The following is a 27453-nucleotide window of genomic DNA, read 5'->3' as shown; positions in this document are numbered from 1 at the left end:
CTCTCATTATTTTGTACATAAAAGTATTAAGATAAGATAATCGAAAAATGAATATTTTACTACATATTTTATGGTTTATGTAAAATTAAGAAATTATTTCAAGCCTCATAACTCGAAAAATACTCAATAAAGAAATACTTTATTATAGTGTTTTGGAAAGCTCTCGAGGTAAGCTACAAGAATAATTAATAAAAAATAGGGGGTTCCATTTAAAAAATTGAAGGTAACCTTTACGTGACCTTCAAACAACTTTCCAAGGTCAAACCAATGACACCATCTTATGGCCCCCTTGAAGTTAATTAACTTTTATTTAAAACATTTCTTTCTTCAACGCTTCGTTTTTGAAATATTTCGCATTATCAACTTAAATGGTCCACCCTGTATATGTTTCATTTTCTGTCATTCGTTTCATTTCACCTATGCGAATCATAATTATATTTAATAACAATTACATTGTATAAATTATGTATAATAATGATTAAAATATATTATTTAATTCTTTTATTGAGAATGAAATATATAAAATATAAAGAGTATGGAGAGCATATATAAATATATAAAATATAATATTTGATAGAAAAATTATAAAATATAATTGTAAGATATATGTAATAAAATCCTTCCTAATTAACAAATAACAATCGACTTTCGACCTCTTGGATTTTGCTTAACTTTTAATATATTCTGTCGCTTTTAATATATATTTGCCACTTCTATTTGTACATAGTACAATGTCAATGTGTAATAATTTACGAGATTTAATTATTTCAAGTTTCCATGTGCCTAATGTATTATGCCGGTAGAAAGAAACGTTAAGTAGTGTTTGTAGTCGCGTAAGTAATTCGTGTCATCTTTTTTTGATAACATTAAATAATTATGTCTAACAATTGTCTGTATAAATGCACACGAATAATCCAAATAAAACATTACATTCACATTTTTCAAAGTTCAAATGTTTTTTACGATCGGTATTCGACGATCAGTTCGCGCTGTGCTACGGATTGCATCGCATAGTATGCTCAGTAGCGGGATTCTCTAACGTCTTAGCGACAATTATCGCTATCGTTAAATATACTTAACGACAATTTTCGTTAAGCGCTATTCTGTACCAAGCAGTTAGCGACATCTCTTGTTAAGTCAAATCGTTACGTTTCGAAAATTGTCGCTACGTTAACGATGGGTTTCGGGGGTCTCGCTATCCTACTTAACGATACTTGTCGTGAAGATTTATTTTAAAATAATTGTGAAAACCTTTAGCGGATATACATCGTACAACAAGTAATTATAATATTTTTCAGGTACGTATATTTATTTATAAATTCTCAAATACCTGGCACATTTTATATTTATTTAATAATTTTATAGAAAAATTATCTAATAATATTATATATACAATATATATATGCATGTATATATTGTATATACATATTTAGGTTAAATTTATTTTTTATAAAATCAATTATATTTTGCAGTGGTTTATAATACAACTTGTTTATATAAAAATAATTATTGGAAATATAAAGTTAAAAGAGTTATTAAATAAGTTTACATCACTATATAGACTGATAGGTTAGGAAGATCATTTTAATATAAGTTAAAACAGTAAGCTTAGCAATACATAAGTAAGCTCGAGTGATATCAAAGTGTTCTCTTTCATTTTAAATTTGTGCTGTGACTTACAGATAACAGGTAACATTAATAAATAAATTATTTACAGAATGGCTGATGCCTATCTTGCCGCACATATAATGGATCTTGAAAATCGCATTGAACGCCTCAGACGAAGAGCAGATCGACATGTATTACGAGAAATAGAAGATCCATTTGATTTGACTGATGCTGAATTTAAGGAATTATATTGTTTGACTCCGGAATTGACATCAAATCTCATAGATGAACTTGCACCTCATTTGATGCGCACAAAGATTACTGGACTGTCTGTCGAGAAACAAGTAATATTCTTTCACTTAATATTAACACTTACAATAAGTCATATTTATAGTTGTATTGTTTATTTATAATAATATATGCGTCACATGTAGGTACTGTCTGCAATAAGATTATTTGCGACTGGATGTTATCAACGCCCAGTAGGTGAACAATGGGGTATTTCGATGAGTCAACCATCAATTAGCAGATGCGTTCATCGAGTTACAAACGCAATAAATGACAATCTTTTTCGCCAATGGGTGCAGTTTCCTATGACTCCGGAAGCCAAACAACTTGCAAGAGAGCAATTTCGGAATACTCCTCAACCATTTGAAGGAGCAATTGGAGCAATAGATTGCACTCACGTGGCAATTATTGCTCCTAGGAAACATGAAGAAGCTTACATAAATCATCATGGATACCATTCAATAAATGTGCAAATGGTACTGGAAATCGCAATTATTTATCAATCATGTTATAATTATTATAATATCATGTTTATTAATTTCTTAAATATGTGACCCGAATCTCAAGATCTTGAACGTGAATGCCAGATTTCCTGGAGCCAGGCATGATGCTTATATTTGGAGTGTTTCTGCTGCGCGTGCTGTTATGGAGCGTGCATATAATCGCGGCGAAAGAAGAACATATCTCATTGGTACGTTTTTGTTTATATTATATATTTCTGTCTGATATTTGTTGCAAATTTTAAACATTGTTTTTTTAGGTGACTCAGGATATCCATTAGAGCCCTGGTTACTAACTCCTTTGCCTAATGAGCCTGTTGGAACTCCACGATTTTTGTATAACGAGGCATTATGCAGTGCAAGAAATTGTGTAGAACGATTATTTGGAGTTCTTAAAAGTACGTGGCGATGTCTTTCTAAGCAAAGGGTCTTACAATATGGACCTGGTTTTGCAGGAAGAGTAGTAAATGCGTGTACAGTTCTTCACAATATGCGAATTGCTGCTGGTATAAATGATCCGTTACAAGATTACGCAAACGTAAATGTACCCAATATTTACATTGACGATAATGATGACAATGATAATAATCTGCGACCACTTGCACTCGCGCGTCGAATTCAAGATCGCCTCATTGTGGAAAGATTTGGAAGATAATTACATTTTATTATAAATTGTACTTTATTTAGTTTTACTTTTTATACTATTAACTTTACTTTAGTATATATTTTGCTTTTCAAATACATATATATAGTAGACAAAATATAATTTATTGTTATTATTAAATTGACAATTTATAACAAATAAACTATTCTAGAGGCTTTCATTTTTTTAAATATGGTTTTAAATAAATAATTATAATAAAATATCTTTTAATAATGTAGTAATATTATTTATTTATTAAATAAAGCGAAAATAAATATTTTATGTAACGCAACATATAATTCTTTCATAAAATCAACATAGGTATGTTAAAATGTTTATAATAAAATAAAAACAATTTTTTAATTAAATAAAACGTATTTAAAATTTAAACTTTGATGCATATACTTTACGCAACCTGCAGAAATGCACAGTCTTTTTAATCAGTCTTTTTCAATTAATTGCTTTTAACTCGATATTTCATTGTCCGTGTTTTCTTTGTAATTGTATTTCCTATAACCAGTCTGAAATTAAGTTATACATATTATTAATAATTGTATTACTTTCACATTTATAATGAACAAAATACACTGACATTTCTTACCTTTTAAGTTATGTAGCTTGGCAATATATTCTCTAATACTTGCACGACTTTTTCCATCACTCGTATCCTCTCAGCATCGTTCACAGCTTGTATTTCTGCAATATTTGCCAATTTTATAGCAGCTTTGGCCATTTCTGTCATGGCATGGGCATTCATCGTAACTGCTTCTGCAGCTTTCGAGGCTTCGGCAAGTATCTGCATAATATTTGAGAAAAATTACAATATAGTCATATCATACATTTTAGAAAAATTATACCAATTTCAGTCCAGTTTTAAAGATTTTTCTCTTACCATCATAGCATCAGCTTGTTTCTGAGCAATATTTTCAAACTGCTCCTTTGTAGAATGAAGCTGGTCAACAGATCTTTTACGATTTGCTGCAATTAAAAATAAACATTAATAATAACATTATATAATGTTAAAAATACATTTTGTAACGTTATTATACAAAAATAAAAAATATCTTTGATTTTTGTACAATAATACTATATAACATTATTTAACACTATACATTATTAAAATCCTTATTACATCTTTTCGAAACTGATAAATTGATGTTGCGATCAGTATGTAGAGTCAATGGCTTGGAAACAGAAAGTACACGTGGAGTCTTTCTTTTCGTTTGTCTTTCATTTTCCACAATTTGTTGTATGGGAATGTTCTCACTTTCAGATTCATTTCCATCAAGTACATGATCGATGGGAGTGATATCGATACCGATGTCGGTATCTAATAAATCAACTGTAAATAAAAAATATATTATAAATAATGTAAGTAATGTAATAATTATGTATTATAATCTACTTTCGCAATGAAATATACATGGTTTATTGAAACACTTAACTTGTAAATGAGTTCAAAAATTTCTTTGACTCGGATATTATTAATAAAAATGTTTACCTCTATTTTCGTTCCAAGTTTGTGGGTTTTCTTGCAAGTTTTCTTGCGAAAAAGTATCACAAACATTTAATACTTGTGGAATATCTTTTAATACCGATGATTTTCCGTGAATTAATTCATTTTATAAAGACTATAAATATGAAAAAAATATATATATTATTAGACTAATTGTTTGTAATATGAATGTTATGTATTATAAAATGACTAATAATAATATCTATGGAAGCTTTCTAGCGACACAAAACGACACAAGCATATCATTCTGTCTTTAACCTTAGTAAACAACAAAGACAGAATGATGCTTGCGTCGACTTGTGTCACTTGCTGGAAAGCTCCCCTTTATATGTGTACACAGACATACACAACACACACACACACACACACACACACACACACACACACACACACACACACACACACACCTCCTCTTCCGGAATGTTTTCTGCACAATCCTTGCTCCCCTCAATATATTCTGCATCTACTAACCCAATAACTCGCACTTCCAATTCAGATAATTCTGTTTGCTTGATTGATTTATTTCCTGTCATTGCCTTTGCCTTTCTCAATTCACGTGCCTTCGCAGAGGTACGACTTTTTAAATCTCTCCATACCTAAGCACATATAGAATTATTTTTATTTTATTCCTGTTCATAAAAGAATATATCCAAATCCAAATTAAAATGCATAATTTCAATTGTCATAAAATTAAATCACTTTAAAATTAAGCAAGATACATGTATACACATATAATACTACATATAATATTCAAGTATGTACCATACCACTTGCCACTGCTCAACAGTTTTTGTTGCTCCTTGAATGTCATTCAATTCTGCAGCTAGCTCTGCCTATTTTTTTTGCGCCATTTCCTTTCCATGTAAAGCATTGAATTTACCTTCGGCAAGGTCCTTATTCAAGTAAAAAAAATCCAACATCTTTGTATATTGCAAAGATGTTGTCCGGGAACTTCGTGCTTTTTTGCTATAAAAGCACAAATATTAAGTTATTTAAATAAGTTACAGCAATATTGAGTTAGAATGACTTTCCAATTATTTCCAATCATTTCTTGACGAATGCAATAAAAGTTTTCCAAAAGAAATATGTTTATATATATAAACGTAAAGACGAGAATTCTGCTTAATAATTGTAGTAAATTTATAAATAATATATTTAAAACATATTTCGAATATAAATGCTTACATTGTTCCAGTTTGGGCCATGTTCTTTCTTCTAACAATAAAATAAATCAATCAATGCGACATCAATTCTCTCCTTTGATCTCTTTATTTTTTTGTAAGGTTATTTCACAGAACATACTAACAAGAATTATTTACAGCCATAAACTTTACTTGAATAGTTCAGACATCGCAGTTCTATTTTTGTCTGCGTTCGTAAATTTCACTAAAAGTTACTAGAATTTTCACTAAAAGTTACTAGAATTTTACTGCTGAGAAACTGCAATGTAGTCAAATTTATCGAATCATTACCGAATTTTGTCGATACAATAATAACGAATTTTGCATCGATAAAAATCGTTAAGGCTTAGTTACTGAATCACGTCACATCGATATCGTCGATCGCGCAAGCGACAAAAATCGATAATTAACGATAACGACAATCATCGTTAAGACGTTAGAGAATCCCGCTACAGAGCGGTTATTTTTTACGGTAGATCGCTTCACGCAGTTTTTATGAAATAGATATTTGCGCGTTGTGTATACGTGTTAAGTGTGTATTTGCATTTTTTAAATTACTTTTTAAATTGTGTTTTGTGCTTTTTAGTTTAGATTATTTGTTATTATTAGTTAGTGTTATATTTTTTTAGTTTCGTGTATTTTAGTTTTCTTTTTTTTTATGTTGGTGCTAATTATTATTTTACAATGTCAAATAAGCAATGATTTTATGATAAATGTGTTTACATTAATTGCACGAATGTTAAGACAAAAGACGGGAAACGCTTATTTAGATTTCTATTCTACAAATGGATGCGAGACGTGATTTATGGATATGTAATAGTGGTATGTTTATATATTAATTTATATATTCACATTTATCTATATATTGATATTTACCATATAAAAAAATATTATATTATAAATTTTCTTGTACGCTTTTTCTTGTAAATTTAAAAAAAAATGTATTATATCCGATGATATTATATCTGATGTCTCGCGTATAATATTTTGAAACATAACTTGTGAAAAATGTGAATAGAATGCGTCTTGTGACTACTTATGTTTACATAAAGATATGGCTCTTTAACGCGATCTTCTTTTTCATCTCGCTAAATGACTCCAGTGTCATATAATACGTGTTGCGTGCTTGTTTAGTGATTGTTTCGAGGATAAGACGCGGCTCACACGCACACGATCAGCGAGTCACGTGATGTGTTGCGAAGAACGCTTTGTGTTGCACATATTACATGATTCTCTAATTGTGTGCGTGTGAGCCGCGTCTTCTTTCTGGTATCGCCGTCGATCAATTAGTCTTCAACGCTCAGTGGAAGAAGAGCTCGAACTGCGAATGTAAGTATATGGTTTATGAAAACTTATCTTTAACCGTAAAACATTCGTATAATCACCTACAAGTGCTTTTATTATATTAATCGTGAGGAAATATTTATGTTTCTTTCATATGATCAGTGCCCGTGACATTAATAAATTACACACACACATACATATATATATATATATATATATATATATATATATACAGGGCGATCCCGAAAAACCTTCCGTCTGTAAAATGACGTATTCCTGACACCATTCTAAGACAATTTTTCCTTTACCAAAATTTGATTTGAAGCGTAGTTTTTGAATTATGAGCAAAAATAGTTAGTAAATCACGCGTCGGGTACGGAAGGCAGGCAGGAGCGGCGCGGCGTGCCGCGAGCGCGGGCGCAGCTGACCGCTCGACGGGTGATTACCACCGCATGAGTCGCTAACTATTTTATCTTATAACATAAAATTATGCTTTAAATAAAATTTTGGTAAAGAAGAAAATGTCTTAGAATTACGTCAGAAATACGTGTTCCTTAAAATAACATTATTTTAATAATGAAAAGTTGTTCCGGATCGCCGGCCGTCCGACGTTGCAATCAGCTGATTGCTACACGCGATGTGTGTATGGCGGAGTGTGTGCGTAAGAGAGAGAGAGAGAGGGAGAGAGAGAAAGAGAGAGAGGGAGAGAGGGAGGGTAGGAGGGACAGACATTCATACACACGCACGCACTTTTTTTCTCGCTCTCTTTCTCTCTTTTACGCAACACTCATACACTCTCTCATTCAGTCTCTCACTCACACTCTCTCGGTCACTCACTCACTCACTCACCTGCTTACTCACTTGCTCACTCACCTTGTAGCAGCGTAGCGAATCTTCATGCTATGTATTGTTGTTATCTGCTGCACGGTTATGATTGCTAGAGATGCGCGACACATCGAAATTTTTTCGATTATTAGTCTCACACTCGATTGACACAATACAGATTATGCGATAACGAGTTTACTGTTTATTCACTCACTATCGATTTATCGATACCAAAAATTACTTTCAAAGAAACGCGAATGCAAACAGCACATGACTCGACGCGAAGCGACGGACCGCGGAGACTGCGCGACCACAAGAGTTATGTTGCCAGAAACGCGACACGCGACATCTAACAAACGACTTGCGCGTGGCGCGTGATTGACGCGAGATAAGACGAACGATCGGCTAAAACCTTCGCATTGCGAATGCGGTAGAAAACATGAAACGTATAATGACATACTTAAAAAATTAATTATTTATTATAAATAATAACTATTTCTAATTATAATAAATAATTATTATTTTGAAAAGCATGTGTTATACATTATTACGTTTTCGAAATTATTGCATTCACGATGCGAAGATTTAAGTCAATCGCAAGAATAATGTAATTAAAATTACATTTGGAAAAATTTATTTTTATTCTGCTCACAATGAAATGTTCCAACGTGAAAATGTATTGGTCGCTCTGAAAAGAGCGGATTGACTAAAAAAAATTTTGAAGAAAAAATATATAATTTGCAATTAACAATTCCATATTTTTTCTTAAAAACAACTATGTGTTTTCTTTACACCAATTGATTCCTCTCATTATTTTGTACATAAAAGTATTAAGATAAGATAATCGAAAAATGAATATTTTACAAGATATTTTACGGTTTATGTAAAATTAAGAAATTATTTCAAGCCTCATAACTCAAAAAGTACTTAACGAAAAGGTACTTAATTAAAGTGTTTTGGAAAGCTCTAGAGATAAACTACAAGAATATGCAATGACAAATAGTAAGTTCCATTTAAGAAATTGAAGGTGACCTTCATGTGACCTTCAAATAACTCTTCAAGGTCAAACCAATGATACCCTCTTATGGCCCCCTCGAAACCATAAAACTTTTGTCTGAAACATTTTTCTCTAAAATGCTTTGTTTCCGAAATAATTGCGTGCGTTAATTAAAATGGCTCACCCTGTATATATACACACATAAAATATTCGACTGTTCTAAATTTCTGTTTCAATTTGTGTGTGTGTGTGTGTGTGTATTTTTCAGTTGCAATGTTTATAACGGACGCTTTTATACTTTCTCATTATTTTTTTTCTAGAAAATGGAAACAGCCCTATCTATCACGCCGACAACATCGACGGCTGTGGAGACGACGTCGATTGCAATATCGATGTCCACGCCGACGCCGACGATGACGGCGACGGCGGCGTTGACGTCAATAGCGAGCACAACGTCGACAACACCGACGACGGAGACGGCGACGTCGACAACATCGACGACGGCAGCGGCGACGATGGAGACGACGATGACGTCGACAACATCGACGACAGCAGCGGCGACGATGGAGACGACAACATCGACAATACCAACGGCGGCGGCGACGGTTTCCATGCCGTCTGTTATTTCTTTTACTGTAAGTGTAATACTTTTTACATTTTTAAATATTAACGATAAGAAATCGCAAAAATATTTTCCAACGACGGCGGCAACGACGGTAATTATGATCGATTTTACATTCATTAACTACATTGCGATCAACATCATTATCACCACCGGTGCGGCCGGTTCTACGAACGTCGGTGTTATTGCCGGCATGATAGGCACCATCATCGTCGTTGTTTTCTATAAAAAAGTAATGGAAAAGTAAAACATTATAAACAGTACAACTGAAAATACATAAATTAAAATAAGAATGTACACATATAATTATACATGTATAACTATAAAAACAATTTAAAAAAAATTAAATTATAGTTAAACAATTTTAATGTGTATTTAATAATTTATCAGCATTGCTGTTTTAATTAATTGTATTATTTTTTTATGTACATATATGTGTATCAGTATAGTAATATACCTTACATTTCATATGTTTTAGCCAGAACAATTATTAAATTTTTTAAATTTAATTCGGCGAGGCCGCGGTAGAGGAAGAGGAAGAAGAATATGGCGAGGTTCGTGGAGAGGACGAAGAAGAGGAAATAGGGATAAAGGTAGCAGAGGCAGCAGAGGCGGAAGAGGTGCGGGAAAGTGGAGGAAATGGAGAAAGTGAAGGAGGAATAAACATCACTTATTATTATAACAAATAAAATTTTATTTTACATGTATTATCATATTACGTCCAAAGGACTTCATGATTCTTTTCTTTCCCATGACCGGCGCACACATGCACGATTCTCAAAAATTCGTTAATGTCAATCAAATTGGAATAGGATTCTCAGTAAGTGCTCCAAAAATGACAGCCAGATATTAGCGGGCTATAAAATCATAAGAATTAGCATCCGGTCATAGTTAAGGCGCCAGCCAGTCAGCCGAAATTGATATTTTCCTATCATTTAGAACCTCATAAAATCTCAAGAGGCTATAAAAAATAAAAGAAACTATTCATGAAAACGCGAGTGACCGGATGTCGCGACGCGACACATGAACCTATCTTAATTTCAAGAGGGTAATAAAAATCATCCCTTGTCTTTAGCAGATGCACTTTGCATTTAGAAAGACATAAATTACTGTCACCTCTTGAGAATCCTAGGTCTCCCCGTTTTGGAAGATGCTCTCCTATTCGCGAACGAATGTAATAAAATTCTGATTTGTTACATTTGTTTTAAACGCCCATAAGAAGGGGCAAGGAAGAGATGATGGAAATCTAACGAGAGTTTCTATTCGTTAACTTCTCCAGCTTCTCACCCTAGGGGAGAGGGTAATCCAAAAACGATATATAAGCACGAACTTCGAACGAATCAGGATCAAACAATTAATCGATCAGTCACTCTCAGTATTTTTCGGGAAACCTCACGGTCACCTCACGGTCATATCACAATAAGCATTATCAGACAACCCTTAGAGTCAGTCTGAACCGTATTAACAGTGCCAGTAAATCAATATTCTCAGAAAACCTTTAAATCAGTGTTTATAAAATCAGAAGATATACAGTGATCATTTCTGTGATGCGAGCATACACTTTCAATCATCAACTAACCGTCACAAGTATCTTGTCATCCTCGACACCAAAGATCAGGAGCTCAGTGAGAATCGCAACTCAATCGCCACTAACTTTTTTCTTTATGGAAAATTGTAAGTTAATCTGATCTTTAAATTATTCTTTTCTTCATCTTGTTGACAACTTTTTATATTTTAAGTCTTGCGTTGACTCTTAGTGGAAATTGCGTCTCCTCCTTCTGACTCCATACTCACTCCACACTAAATACACATTACAATTTATTTTTACTTTATTATTACTTATTACTCTAAGATTAATGTAACTACCGGCCGAGCATAAAAAATAACTAAATAAAAATAATTAGATTCAGCCCACTTTGTCTCGACCGATGACCTCCGCACTTATGTAACACCCGCGAGATAAAATACATAAGGACTCTCCCTCATTCACGCACGCACTTAATATTATTACAGAATTATGTATTAGATCCTACCGATTTAAGTTTATAATTTTCATATAACTTTCTTTTATAATGCATAGTAAATTTATTTAAATTTATTCTTCCGCGTTCAACTCAATCGGTCCCTCTCACCACCCCTACTCCTGAATCGCACTAGGTCCCGTCCCGGGTAATAAGGATTAAGTTCCTTTATCAAAAAAGGAAACCGTCGAGCGGGCATTACGGACCAAGAATAGAGTAAGATCGACCCTTCTGGTCGTTGACCTATCTTCGGCCCTCCCGCAGGCTCGCTCGACCCGAGACATCTGCCCTTAAGGCACCTGTTCTCGGGATAAAAATGTCACGTCCTTCCTTCGGCCCATCCTTCCTCCGGCCCATCCTTCCTCGGACCTGGACGTAACAATCACATTAATATTAATACAGATATATTATTTTATACAAAACACACATTATACAAATACATATATTATACAACACATACATTTATTATACAAATTAACATTTATATTAATATCAGTTTTCTTTGTTTTTTTTGTAAACACATAAACAATGTAAACAAATAAATGATGATAAACATTATTAAGAGTATTTTTTCTATTTTGTAATGAAATTAAATAATCCCATATAAATATATTCATTGTGCTTCTTTCTTGGCAATATATACATTAAACTTTTCACGTTTGCCGTTTGAAAATGTGCCGCTATCTAACGTAAGAATTCTACTAGACTTACAAAATGACCATTCTGTACTGACTTCTCGTCTTCAACTTCGCTTTCACCCTTCAGAATTATCATTATTTTTATCGTATGTATAAAGTATCTAAATAAAAAAAAACTCCTTGTGCATAAAAAGTAAAATTTACATATAGATAAAATTGCAGATATTAAAGATAAAAATAAAATATTTGGATAAACCCTTAGAATAGTAAACCCTTGGAATAGTAAATGATCTCTCTATTTCTGCAAAATCATCTAATACATTATTATTACCAATGTTATGGCTATCATATGTATCAACATACTTATCATCGTAACAATGTTATATTTCCCATAAATTTCCCGACATTTCTTGATTTCAGATTTATCATTTAACATTTCATTTGTATTTTTACTTATCTTTCCTGATAAAAAAAGAAAATATACAATAAAACTTGTCTATCCTCAAACTATCAAGAAAGAGATAAAGTTACTTGTCTATTCTGGAATCTCTCTTCAATATTCATCTTATTTTTTCAATTACCTATTTCATTCTAATGATACATATGTATAAAATGAAAATATTTATTCGCTTTGTTTTATTTACTCTCATGATCATACTCATGTGATTATTCCAATTTATAAAACAGAGTAATTGTTCTAGAATAGAAAATTCTATTGTATTTAACAGAATTGCATAATAAAACTCTTCAATTAATTTTTTTATAAATATTTAATAGCTTATTTTTTTCCTACATGAATCCTTGATATGTCTACAACATCTAGTGACATAACATCAAATTTATCATTATCAAATAAGTTTTACTTATAAAAAATATCAATAATAGTAGGTATACTAGGAGAGTTCTAACTCAGGTCCTCTCAGGGGGGGTGAGGCGCGAGGGTGATTTCGGCGGCGCGGGGGAATGACGTCACGCGGGACGGAGGGGATTTCGGCGGCGCGGGAGCTGCGGGGCGGGGGACGCTTGTTTCGGCGCGTGTTGGATGTTTTATCGCAAGTATAAGCAATATTATATTACATACCCGGTTTATAAACAATATAAACAGCGGTATTCCTTAAGCAATATTGTATTACATACCCTAACGCGCCGGGATATGTTTTCGCAAACAAAATAGCTCTCGCGGTACCCCATCCCCACCCCCACCCTCTCACCCCAATATAAGTAATTATAGATTTTTTCCGTTCGACGTATTCTTATCTCTCGCATTGAATTACGCGTTGCGCGAATTTATAAACAATATAAACAAATGTTGCCCCCAAAATCATCTTCCATATTTTTTTCTCGGAAGGAATGCAACGCATATCAGCGCCGATGTTCGGCTGCTTTGTACTCTCGCGGTACACCCCCCCTCTCCCCCAATATAAGTAATTCTAGATATTTTTTTCCGTTCGATGTATCCTTATCTCTCTCATTGAATTACACGTCGCGCGAATTTATAAACAATATAAACAAATGGCGCCCCCCAGAATCATCTTCCATATTTTTCTCGGAAGGAATGCAACGTATCAGCGATGTTCGGCTGCTTTGCGCCCTTGCTTCCTCCGTTCACAAAGATAAGAAAGGACGAAATATATATAAGGAGGATTGAAGCGCATCAAATCATAGTACGTGATTTGAACGCCCATCGACACGTGCAAGTGCTCCATAGAAAATTGTGACGTGTGTATTAAAAATATGAAAAAGACAGGAAGAAAATGGAAAACATCGAGGAGACTGAACGCGACCTGGTGGAGCAGTCCCGCCAAATTGCCACCTTGGGCGAGTATTTTGCATGGCTGCAGCGTTGCGAGGAATTCATCAAACAGCTCGAAGAACGCAGTCGTGTCCGCGGCTCTCGATCGGAAGTAGACAATCTCTGGTGGCTAAAATCGCGCGACTCGAAGGTGCAAAGACTCGATTGCAGAGACGGTTTATACCCAGTGGTGGTGATTACAGCGGCGACAATAACGCGGAAAGACTCGTTTGGCGAGAGATCGATATCGCGTTCGATAGCCGTATTCTGACCGGTGCTGTGATTAACGCAAACTATATCGAACCTCGTCAATTTCTCGAGGATGCCAAAGACATCGTGCTCGAGCAAGTGCAAGACGTTATAAAAGACGTTATAAAAAGACACAACAGTGTAAAAGTGAACACTATATTCAACGGTGAATTTGTGTCGGGTGATAAGCGTGCAAATAAAAGTATCAATACGAGAAACTGTGAACTCTTTCGCACGTCTGATTTGCACGAGTGGTACGAGCGCCGCGTTATCGAGCTCACCCTAGCATTGCTAGAAGAATTTCAGGAACGCGATAGTGGCTAGGCATTGTCGCGAATACAGAATTTGACTGTTAATATAAATAAATATAATCCTATGCGCGCGGGATGTCACATTAAATTGCCGCGGGAGATTACGACGAAGAGAACGGTGGTTAACGTGCAATCTAAAGACAATGCGTGTTTCGCGTGGGCAGTGGTCGCCGCTCTATATCCCGCAGAAAGGAATGGGAACGGGAATCATCGTACCCGCATTACGCGACAGTGCTGAATCTCCGGGACATTGAGTTTCCAGTGACTGTGAATCAAATTAAAAAATTTGAACTTGCAAACAATATCTCGATCAACGTGTACAGCATCGAGAAAGAGAACAGCATTGTCCCGATACGTCTTTCGGAGCAAAAGCGAGATAAGCACCTCAACTTGTTGTACGTGGAAGACGGCAACAACGTCGGACATTTCGCTTGGATCAAGAATCTATCGCGACTTGTCAGTTCACAGTTGAGCAAACATAACGGTCAAAGATATATCTGCGACCGGTAAGTTTAATTTATATAATATAAAATAATTTATATAATTGATATAATTTATATAATATGCATTGTATAAATCTTTAATTAAAAAATTTTCTTTTACAGATGTTTACATTACTTTAGTTCGAACGACAAGCTGCAGTCACATACGGTCGACTGTCGAAAGATGAACGACTGCGCTATCCGATTGCCGAGCGACAATGACAAGTGGCTCGAATTCAACAACTTTAATCGGAAGGAGCGGCTTCCATTCATCGTGTACGCCGACTTGAAATGCGTTTTGGTCAAGATGGAGGAAGAACAGCAAAATTTGTACCAACACCATCGGGTATTTAGTATAGCGTATTATGTGCATTGTTCGTACGACGACTCGTTATCCGATTATAATTCTCGCCGTAGCACCGATTGCGTTTTGTGGTTCACCGAAGAACTTAGAAATTTAGCGTTACGTGTAAAGACTATTTTAACGACAAATGTCCCCATGGTAGATTTAACATCCGAAGAGTGGGAAAAATATCACAGCGCAACGCATTGTCATATATGCAAAAAATCGTTTACGCAAGAAGACGATACACGCGTACGCGATCATTGTCATTTGACCGGGCGATATAGGGGTCCCGCGCACTCAAATTGCAATCTAAATTACAAAGAATCTTTTTGCATTCCCATAGTCTTTCACAATTTATCCGGTTACGAGGCGCATTTCATTATCAAGGATATAGCCACAGCGTTCGAAGGGGAAATCGAATTATACTTCCAATAACTAAAGAAAAGTATATTTCATTTACAAAAACTATTGACTTTAAGGAAGAAAAATCGAGAAATCACAAAATTACGCTTCATCGATTCATACAAATTTCTTACGGCAAGTCTCGACAAATTGGCATCTTATCTAGAGAAAGATAAACTCAAAATTTTACATTCACAATTTCAAAATTTATCTGCAGAAAATTTCAGTTTATTAACACGGAAAGGCGTCTTTCCGTACGAATACGTCGACTCTGTGGACAGGTTGCAAGATACGTGTTTACCACCTCGCGAATCGTTTTACAATTCTTTGACCGGTGAAACTATATCCGAGAGCGATTACGCGCACGCCGAGAACATCTGGACGCGATTCTCCATTCGAACGCTAGGCGAATATAGCGATTTGTACCTGAAAATCGATGTCTTGTTATTAGCCGATATTTTCGAAAACTTTCGCGATAGTTGCATCGAAAGTTACGGACTCGACCCCGCGTATTATTATACTCTTCCCGGATACACGTGGAACGCCATGTTGAAGCATACCAAGATTACGTTCGAATTGCTTACCGACATCGACATGGTCATGTTTATCGAACGCGGTATACGCGGTGGTCTGAGTCAGTGTTCCAACAGATACGCGCGTGCTAATAACAAGTACATGGAGTCGTACGATCCATCGAAATCATCGTCATACTTGATGTATTTCGATGTAAATAATTTGTACGGATGGGCAATGTGTCAACCGTTGCCCTATGCCGATTTTCGATGGGTCGACGACGTGTCGAATTTTGACGTAGCATCGATCGCGTTAGATTCGCCTACGGGTTATATTCTCGAAGTCGATCTCGAGTACCCGCAACATCTTCACGATATGCACACTGACCTACCGTTTTGTCCGACACGCGACAAGCCGCCCGGCAAGCGGCAAGACAAGCTGCTCGCAACGTTATACGATAAGAAGCGTTACGTGATACACTACCGTAACCTACAGCAATGTACGCGACACGGCCTTCGCGTTACAAAAATACATCGCGTATTATAATTTACACAATCTCCGTGGCTTCGCAGTTATATCGAAATAAATACACAGTTTAGAACACTCGCGAAAAATGATTTTGAAAAAAATTTATACAAATTAATGAACAATGCGGTATTTGGCAAAACGATGGAAAATGTGCGTAATCGTGCCGATGTAAAATTATTAATAAAGTGGGACGGACGATACGGCGCAGAAGTGATGATCGCCAAACCAAATTTCCATAGTCGAAGCGTTTTTTCGGAAAATTTAATCGCCGTAGAATTGCGCAAATTGGAAGTAAAATTTTATAAACCAATCTACGTCGGTATGAGCATACTCGACATATCGAAAATGTGTCTGTACGAATTTCACCACGAGTACATGTCTCCCCTGTATCGCGACAAATGTAAGATCATGTATACCGACACAGATAGTCTAATATATCACGTCGAGTGCGTCTATGTGTACGAAAACATGAAGCGCGATATCGCTAGATTCGATACGAGCGATTATGCCGCGGACAATGCGTACGCTATACCGCTCGTGAATAAAAAAGTGCCGGGCTTGATGAAGGATGAAAACAATGGCGCGATAATGACCGAATTCGTCGGGCTTAGAGCAAAAATGTACGCGTTACGAGTCGATGGTAAGAAAGACACAAAAAAGGCAAAAGGCGTCAAAAGTAATGTCGTAGCGCGTAATATAACGTTCGACGATTATACGCGGTGTTTGCATGATGAAATTGAAATGACGCGACAACAGTCCTGTATAAGATCTAAATTGCACGAAGTGTATACCGTCCGCGAGACGAAAACTGCTCTTAGTCCGTACGATGACAAGCGGTATATCGTACTTGATTTGACTGACACGTTACCATGGGGACATTATAGGATACCTTTGTAAATAAATGTATATTTTGTTTATTATTAATTGTATATATTTTGTACATAACCATGTATATATTTTGTATATTTTTATATTTCATATAGTTTTATGTAATACATATCTTACACATTAAATATATACTATTGAAAGAAATATTAATAAAGATTTTATGTGTATTTTCATTTTTCAGATATTATGTTGTACACATATATTTTTTCTTGAAAATGAAAAATAAACACTGTATGATTAATTAAATCACATTGTCCTTATGTATCCAAGAGTTGTGCGAATTGTCAAATCCCAGCCATTTCACGTAAACCTCGTCACCCCTCCTGCGCAGTACTTTCTCCACGAGATACACGTCCGGATAATTCGCGCGATGCAACTCGTGCTCGTAGAACGCTCCGGCGATAGATTTTTTGCGATAATCCTCAAGTAGATAGCTTACAGGATTAGTATGCTGCACTTTTACAATTTTAAACACCTCGGTTGTCCAATTTGGCGTGTAACCTTTCTCGAAAATTGTCTTGTACTTGCTAACGCGTACCGAGTCACCTACTTTGAATTTTGCCGGACCCGCGATATTTACACGGTTGTACACCGTAGTCAAGAGTCTTTCAGCGATCGCGGAGGTAACGTCGACGGGTCGCATACCGATCGTTCGATGCTTGCGCGCGTTGTAATCCGATACGAGTCGCGGCAACGCGTTGATCCACTTGTAAGATCCGTTCAGCGTAAACATCTTCCACATGTCGTTTTTCAGCGTGCGATTGAATCGCTCAACGATCGATGCCTTCAATACCGAATATATAGAATAGTGATTGATGTTATGTTTTCGCATGAGCCATTGCACGTCGGCGTTATAAAATTCCTTCCCCTTATCGGTCTGTGTTTTTCGGACACCTCTTGCTATCTCGAATTATCTCGGCGATAGCGTCAACTTTCTCGCTTCCGCCTTTACTCTTGAGTGGTACGGCCCACGCGTGCTTGCTCAACACATCGATGACAGTGAATATGTAGTGGTAACCTCTGTTGAAACGAGAGTACGGACGCATCTCGACGATGTCAGCTTGCCACAGGTCATCGTATCCCTGCACTATGACGTGTCTTCGGGGAAAATTTTTTCTCGCCGGTGCGTGCAGTTCGTTCACCAACTGTCGTTTCTCTAAACTATGTTGTTTCTTCGCTTCCTCGGTTATTCCCGATCGCCGATCCATCGTTGACGTTCGATAGTCGTTCGATAGACGTTCGATAGTCGTTCCTTACACGTTCGATAGACGTTCCTGGCCCGTTCGTAGCCGTTCGTTGACGTTCGATAGTCGTTTGATAGACGTTCCTGGCTCGTTCGTTGGCGTTCGATAGTCGTTCGATAGACGTTCCTGGCCCGTTCGTTGGCGTTCGATAGACGTTCGATAGACGTTCCTGGCCCGTTCGTTGACATTCGATAGACGTTCGATAGACGTTCCTGGCCCGTTCGTAGCCGTTCGTTGGCGTTCGATAGACGTTCGATAGACGTTCCTGGCCCGTTCGTAGCCGTTCGTTGGCGTTCGACAGACGTTCGATAGACGTTCCTGGCCCGTTCATAGCCGTTCGTTGACGTTCAATAGTCTTTCGATAGACGTTCCTGGCCCGTTCGTTGGCGTTCGATAGACGTTCGATAGACGTTCCTGGACCGTTTGTTGACATTCGATAGACGTTCCTGGCCTGTTCGTTGACGTTCGATAGTCGTTTCTGAGTCGTTCACTGCCGTTCTTCACCCGTTTGTTGCCGTGATTGACCCTGTTGGTAGTCGCTTCTAAGTAGTCCGTAGCCTCGTTCACAGTCGTTTCTGACCCGTTCGTATGCCGCCTCGTTCGCAGCTGTTCTTGAATTGTTCGTAGCCTCGTTCGCAGCCGTTTCCTCTTCGATCACTGCCACTCGTTGTAGTTTGATAGCCGTTCGATAACCGTTTGTAGTCGTTCGATAACCCTTCGTAGATGTTCGATAAGCCTTTGTAGATGTTCAATAATTGTACAATAGCCGCTCCTAAGCCGTTCACTACAGCTCATTACAGGTTGATAGCCGTTTCTGAATTAGTGTTAATCGAACGCCGAAGCTCGTTTATCGCAGTCTGCAAAGCTCGCATATCCTTCTCGGACGCAGTCAGCTTCTCGTCTGATTCTTTCTGTTGATTCTTCAACGTTTTAACGCATTGTTCCACGTACAGTTTGTTGACTGCATCGGTATCAGCCTCAGGTTGCGCTACACGGCGAATCTTGCGCGACCTCGCGTCATAGTCCGTAGCGACGCGACACAGAGCGTTTTGACGCAAGTAACTCGTCACCAATTTACCCCAATGATCGCTTGTTTCGATCGCATCATTTCTCCGTTCAAATAATCCAAATTTGTTGATAGGCATTTTTTTTTCGATGCGAGTGACATCGATCAACTGATTAGTTTTGTCGAGACACTATTTAATTTATAATAAGACCGACTTCGCGAAGTTCCTCTACGATCGACAGGATCTCGTTGTCGTGAGCATTGTGGCCAGCTCGGTGCGAAGCGTCGAGCAATCGTAGTCGATTCACTAGCTCGTTGGGGTCGTCCCAGTGCACGTAATCGATCTTATTGTCGGTTAGCGTCATCGCGCGAGGCATGAATACTTCCGTTCCGGATTTATTCTTTTTCGATTCGATCGACATCAACGGTGCGATTATTTGTTTATACTTGTATCCCTTGTTGCTATTTAATCGACCTTGCGCATCATATTTGCGTTTATGCGCACTCGTCGCCATTAATATGCTCTTATATTTTTGCATATCGTCCTCAGTGTATATGACGTCATCGGGAATTCTCTTGAAGATCAACTCGTATAATCCAGGTGTACCGATGTACCTCACTTTGTCTATGATTATAGAGTCATCTTTATCAATATCGAATCGTTTGTTACCGAGACGCATTTCATTCTCGTTGAAATAGACACCGTACACGTGATCGATCTCGTTTTTTTCGTCGCCACTAAGGAGAGCGCTCATGTACTTTTGTCCCAGTGGCTTCAAGTGCTCTCGTAACACTTCTTGACCTTCCGACGTTTGTAACATGTTTCGAACAGATGTTTCGAGCGGGTTACCCGTGGTTTCGAAAACATTTTCGATTGCGAGTGATTCGGGTATCGTGGGTTGTACGATTCTCGTTGTCGCTGACGGTGTAGAGGTTATCGGCGGTTCATCCAGTAAAGCATCCGATAGATCGGGTGTACGCGGTGTCGATAAACGATTCGCCTTCAATCGTTTTCTCTTCTTCAGTGTCGCATCCTCCTCTTCCTCCTTGTATCGCTTGATGGGTAACGTTTTAATTTTCGCGTCAACGTTACTTTCCGGCTCGTTTTTCACCGCGATTGAGCTAGAGTTGTCGGCGATCTTTTGTAATGGCTTGATAATAGGTCCAAAATGGGTCTTGACCGCGATATCGTCTTCGATCTTACCGGTCTTCAAAGCGCGATGTTTCTTGCGGATCGATTCGCTCGTTTTCTCAATCTGCCTCGCAATCTTTTCACGCTCGCGAATATTATCGCTTCCATCCATGTCGACAGAGTGTCGAGCGTTTCACTCCTCTCGACGGAATGTCGGCACCGACTAATCGTTTTGCGGTATCGCGAACACGTTAAATCCTTTTCTGTATCGCCCGTTCGTAAGCGAGTTGTCCTTATCTATCACTAGGAATCCATACTTTTGCTGCCAACAAGTACGACATAATTCACTGAAATCCTCGTACGACATGTAGGTATTCACGTGATCGTTGTACACGTGTTTCAAGTTGGTGCCGTCCTGTTTAAACAAGATCAGCAGGTTCGCGTTGTCGCGTATAAGATGTTTTGGTATTCTCGCGTACGTCTGACAGAGATAGAAGCAATCAATGTTCGAGTGACGACCCATTGAGAAGTACTCTCTTATTGTATCTTGCTTGTCGCACGCCACGTCATCGAAGACGAAAATCGAGTTTGGACGTGCCTCGCTCGGTGGAATGACGTCACTGTTATTGGAGAACGTAAAGTAGCCGATTTCGTCGATCGGCGTCAACAAATTCTCCAGATATCGATATTTCGGCTGTTGCAGTGAGCACACGTACTTCGAGTACACGTACACGTTCTCGAAACGTACATCGTGCGGACTTTCCAGTAGACTTATCAGAACGTTGGTTTTACCACAATTCGAGGGGCCGCAAACGATCGCGCGTATAGTAGTCGGTAGCATCGTACCGTGTCTGCGCATCTCCGCGTTGTCCCCCATTGATCGTAATCTGTCATCGCAATTCGTCACGCGTATCGTCAAAGGTTGTCGTACGAACCGCTTGTTTTCTCTTTCAAATCAATTTTGCGAATGATCACGAGGGAGGAGACCTATTTATAGAGGTGTCTCGACTCGAAACCGCTCAGTATCAAAAATGTTTCTTCTTCTGTCAGATAAAAGAGCTGAACAACTGCAGTATATCCCAAAGATTGTTTTACTGCAAAATTTTGGTAATTACGTGGAACGATTGTGGGACAAGCTTCCAGAATATATAAAGGCTGATTCGGAGGTTCAACAATATCGTTCGTGCATGCGACATTACAATCAGCCGTGGCAGCGAACGCACATCGACGGTCCGCCACCATTAATAAAAGATTGCGACGAATGTCAGCGAGAATTGTAAGAGGCAGCGGTCTCTTAAATCGTGCGATAAACGCGCTTCCGATCGAATTACATATTCCCGGCTATCAGTTTTGCGGTCCAGGCACGTGGTTGCAGAAGCGATTAGCCAGAGGCGATCGAGGTATCAATCCATTGGACGCGGCGTGTCGTGAACACGATATAGCATACTCTCGGAGCAACGATCTCACCGAGAGACACGCGACGGATAGGATACTCGCCGAGAAAGCACGAAATCGCATCGATGCGAGAGATTCGACTCTCGGTGAGAGAGCCGCCGCCACAGCTGTCTGGGCAGCGATGAAAGCCAAGACGAAGCTCGGTATGGGTCTGAAGAGGACGAAGACGAAGAAAAAAACGGCGAAGAAACTGATACTTCCGGTAGCGAAATGCGGCGGTGCATTGCCGATTCTACCAATGTTGGGTGCGCTCGGATCCCTGATCGGTGGAGCGGCGGGTGTAGCGAAGGCGGTGAACGACGGAAAAGCCGCGCAACGTCAGTTGCAAGAGATGCTACGTCACAATCACGCCATGGAAGGTCGCGGAATATATCTCGCTCCATACAAATACGGACGAGGAGCTTCAACGAGAAAAAAAAAACGTCAGAGACGCTAAAAATGCCGCAGGGCGCAACTACCAACGTACAATTGCTACAACTGGCAGAACGTATGCACATTCCATATTTTAGAGGTGTTTTCATGCGCAACTCTTTACCGATCGGTGATATACAGGGCGATCCTGAAAAACGTTATGTCTTTAAAATGACGTATTCCTGGCACCATTCTAAGACAATTTTTCCTTTACCAAAATTTGATTTGAAGCGTAGTTTTTGAATTATGAGCAAAAATAGTTAGTAAATCACGCGTCGGATACAGAAGGCAGGCAGGAGCGGCGCGGCGTGCCGCGAGCGCGGGCGCAGCTGACCGCCCGACGGGTGATTATCACCGCATGAGTCGCTAACTATTTTATCTTATAACATAAAATTATGCTTTAAATAAAATTTTGGTAAAGAAGAAAATGTCTTAGAATTACGTCAGAAATACGTGTTCCTTAAAATAACGTTATTTTAATAATGAAAAGTTGTTCCGGATCGCCAGCCGTCCGACGTTGCAATCAGCTGATTGCTACACGCGATGTGTGTATGGCGGAGTGTGTGCGTAAGAGAGAGAGAGAGAGAGAGAGAGAGAGAGAAAGAGAGAGAGAGGGAGGGTAGGAGGAGACATTCATACACACGCACGCACTTTTTTTCTCGCTCTCTTTCTCTCTTTTACGCAACACTCATACACTCTCTCATTCAGTCTCTCACTCACACTCTCTCGGTCACTCACTCACTCACTCACCTGCTTACTCACTTGCTCACTCACCTTGTAGCAGCGTAGCGAATCTTCATGCTATGTATTGTTGTTATCTGCTGCACGGTTATGATTGCTAGAGATGCGCGACACATCGAAATTTTTTCGATTATTAGTCTCACACTCGATTGACACAATACAGATTACACGATAACGAGTTTACTGTTTATTCACTCACTATTGATTTATCGATACCAAAAATTACTTTCAAAGAAACGCGAATGCAAACAGCACATGACTCGACGCGAAGCGACGGACCGCGGAGACTGCGCGACCACAAGAGTTATGTTGCCAGAAACGCGACACGCGACATCTAACAAACGACTTGCGCGTGGCGCGTGATTGACGCGAGATAAGACGAACGGTCGGCTAAAACCTTCGCATTGCGAATGCGGTAGAAAACATGAAACGTATAATGACATACTTAAAAAATTAATTATTTATTATAAATAATAACTATTTCTAATTATAATAAATAATTATTATTTTAAAAAGCATGTGTTGTACGTTATTACGTTTTCGAAATTATTGCATTCACGATGCGAAGATTTAAGTCAATCGCAAGAATAATGTAATTAAAATTACATTTGGAAAAATTTATTTTTATTCTGCTCACAATGAAATGTTCCAACGTGAAAATGTATTGGTCGCTCTGAAAAGAGCGGATTGACTAAAAGAAATTTTAAAGCAGATGCTCAAAATGCCCGCCATCCATCCTAATGCAAGCTCTCATGCGTTTTAATAAGTTTCTTTCGACGTTTTCCATTATTTCTTCGTCAATATTCCAAATAGCGAATCGTAATCTTGTCTCCAGATCTTCAATATCTTCGGGAAGCGTTTTATAAATTACTTCCTTGCAGTATTCCCATAAGAAAAAATCTAGAGGATTGAGATCCGGAGATCTTGCGAGCCAACGTATCGGGCCGTACCGACCCATCCAGCGTCCGGGAAAATTCTCGTTTAAGTAATTCGTAACGATCCTGGCGTTGTGTGGCCCAGCACCGTCTTGTTGGAAGATAATATCGTTTCTTTCAAATAATGGCACATCTTCTAAGAAATGTGGTAGATTTTCTGTTAATAAATCGATGTAGGTTCTTCCAGTTAAAATATCTGGAAGAATAACTGGACCAAGTATTTCAGTGCCCATTATTCCAGCCCATACATTAATCTTCCAACGAGTTTGAAAATTTCGAAATCGCGTGACTCTGGGATTTTCTTCGCTGCAAAAGTGCATATTATGCACATTAAAAATTCCTTCTTGTGTGAATAGCGATTCATCGCTGAATATCACACGAGAGGAATATCTGGGATCTCGATCGACGTTTCGCAGAAAATTTTCGCAAAACGTTCGTCTTGATAATCGCAGGCTTATTGATTGCATCATCGATCGTGCGTCTAATTTATACGATCTTCGCTGGGGGTCTATGCCCCTCCTCGCCTCCCGCGACCAATCACTAATTAGCGTCCGCGACATTCGCGATTGGTCGCGGGAGGCGAGGAGGGGCATAGACCCCCAGCGAAGATCGTATAAATTAGACGCACGATCGATGATGCAATCAATAAGCCTGCGATTATCAGCGATTATCAATAAGCGCGAAGAAGATATGGCAGCGTACACAAGTCAAGAATATTATGACATGCTGATGGCACTTGGCGAGTGTCACGGGCAGCAAAACCCTGCTGCAAGAAGATACGCCGAATTATATCCAAACCGAAGACATCCATCGGGTTACGTCATACTTAGAGCAGCTCAAAGACTGTATGATACTGGCAGTGTCCTGCCGAACAAACACGACGCTGAGAGAAATCGCGAGGTTAGAAATGTACGGAACACGGAGAGAGTCATACGTACTTTCGAGGATAATCCCGAAACAAGTATTCGGGTAGTTGCTCGAGAACATGATTTATCCTATACAACCGTACAAAGAATATTAAAAGAAGAAAAGTTGCACGCGTTTCATTATACACGCGTGCAGCATTTACGACCAGCAGATTACCCTGCAAGACGAACGTTTTGCGAAAATTTTCTGCGAAACGTTGATCGAGATCCCAGATATTCCTCTCGTGTGATATTCAGCGATGAATCGCTATTCACACAAGAAGGAATTTTTAATGTGCATAATATGCACTTTTGGAGCGAAGAAAATCCCAGAGTCACGCGATTTCGAAATTTTCAAACTCGTTGGAAGATTAATGTATGGGCTGGAATAATGGGCACTGAAATACTTGGTCCAGTTATTCTTCCAGATATTTTAACTGGAAGAACCTACGTCGATTTATTAACAGAAAATCTACCACATTTCTTAGAAGATGTGCCATTATTTGAAAGAAACGATATTATCTTCCAACAAGACGGTGCTGGGCCACACAACGCCAGGATCGTTACGAATTACTTAAACGAGAATTTTCCCGGACGCTGGATGGGTCGGTACGGCCCGATACGTTGGCTCGCAAGATCTCCGGATCTCAATCCTCTAGATTTTTTCTTATGGGGATACTGCAAGGAAGTAATTTATAAAACGCTTCCCGAAGATATTGAAGATCTGGAGACAAGATTACGATTCGCTATTTGGAATACTGACGAAGAAATAATGGAAAACGTCGAAAGAAACTTATTAAAACGCATGAGAGCTTGCATTAGGATGGATGGCGGGCATTTTGAGCATCTGCTTTAAAATTTTTTTTAGTCAATCCGCTCTTTTCAGAGCGACCAATACATTTTCACGTTGGAACATTTCATTGTGAGCAGAATAAAAATAAATTTTTCCAAATGTAATTTTAATTACATTATTCTTGCGATTGACTTAAATCTTCGCATCGTGAATGCAATAATTTCGAAAACGTAATAACGTACAACACATGCTTTTTAAAATAATAATTATTTATTATAATTAGAAATAGTTATTATTTATAATAAATAATTAATTTTTTAAGTATGTCATTATACGTTTCATGTTTTCTACCGCATTCGCAATGCGAAGGTTTTAGCCGACCGTTCGTCTTATCTCGCGTCAATCACGCGCCACGCGCAAGTCGTTTGTTAGATGTCGCGTGTCGCGTTTCTGGCAACATAACTCTTGTGGTCGCGCAGTCTCCGCGGTCCGTCGCTTCGCGTCGAGTCATGTGCTGTTTGCATTCGCGTTTCTTTGAAAGTAATTTTTGGTATCGATAAATCAATAGTGAGTGAATAAAAAGTAAACTCGTTATCGTGTAATCTGTATTGTGTCAATCGAGTGTGAGACTAATAATCGAAAAAATTTCGATGTGTCGCGCATCTCTAGCAATCATAACCGTGCAGCAGATATCAACAATACATAGCATGAAGATTCGCTACGCTGCTACAAGGTGAGTGAGCAAGTGAATAAGCAGGTGAGTGAGTGAGTGAGTGACCGAGAGAGTGTGAGTGAGAGACTGAATGAGAGAGTGTATGAGTGTTGCGTAAAAGAGAGAAAGAGAGCGAGAAAAAAAGTGCGTGCGTGTGTATGAATGTCTGTCTCTCCTACCCTCCCTCTCTCTCACTTTCTCTCTCTCTTTCTCTCTCTCTCTCTCTCTCTCTCTTACGCACACACTCCGCCATACACACATCGCGTGTAGCAATCAGCTGATTGCAACGTCGGACGGCTGGCGATCCGGAATAACTTTTCATTATTAAAATAACGTTATTTTAAGGAACACGTATTTCTGACGTAATTCTAAGACATTTTCTTCTTTACCAAAATTTTATTTAAAGCATAATTTTGTTATAAGATAAAATAGTTAGCGACTCATGCGGAAGTTTCGTAGCGGAAGCAGAAAGCAGTATCAGAAAA

General features: G+C 38.2%; 1 protein-coding gene and 1 pseudogene across 2 annotated transcripts; both read right to left on the bottom strand.

Annotated features, from left to right (window-relative positions):
- Positions 1–3499: 3499 nt before the first annotated feature.
- Positions 3500–11434, bottom strand: LOC145969029 (uncharacterized; annotated as a pseudogene). The gene is made up of 8 exons (XR_014437938.1): positions 11406–11434; positions 5323–5521; positions 4963–5151; positions 4541–4670; positions 4172–4381; positions 3932–4017; positions 3641–3835; positions 3500–3560 (listed from the first exon to the last, which is right to left on the bottom strand). The product of XR_014437938.1 is annotated as an uncharacterized LOC145969029 (transcript).
- Positions 11435–20078: 8644 nt separating this feature from the next.
- Positions 20079–21357, bottom strand: LOC145969028 (uncharacterized). Its single transcript, XM_083094891.1, has 2 exons — positions 21334–21357; positions 20079–20930 (listed from the first exon to the last, which is right to left on the bottom strand). Exons 1-2 carry the CDS (start codon positions 21355–21357, stop codon positions 20079–20081), a joined length of 876 nt encoding a protein of 291 aa, XP_082951017.1.
- Positions 21358–27453: the final 6096 nt, after the last annotated feature.

This window comes from Camponotus vicinus, unplaced genomic scaffold (assembly GCF_025532165.1).
Source record: "Camponotus vicinus isolate PSW18456_S1 unplaced genomic scaffold, iyCamVici1.0 SCAF_3, whole genome shotgun sequence".
Taxonomy (NCBI): Eukaryota; Metazoa; Arthropoda; class Insecta; order Hymenoptera; family Formicidae; genus Camponotus; species Camponotus vicinus.
This window is presented reverse-complemented; position numbering and strand designations above follow the sequence as displayed.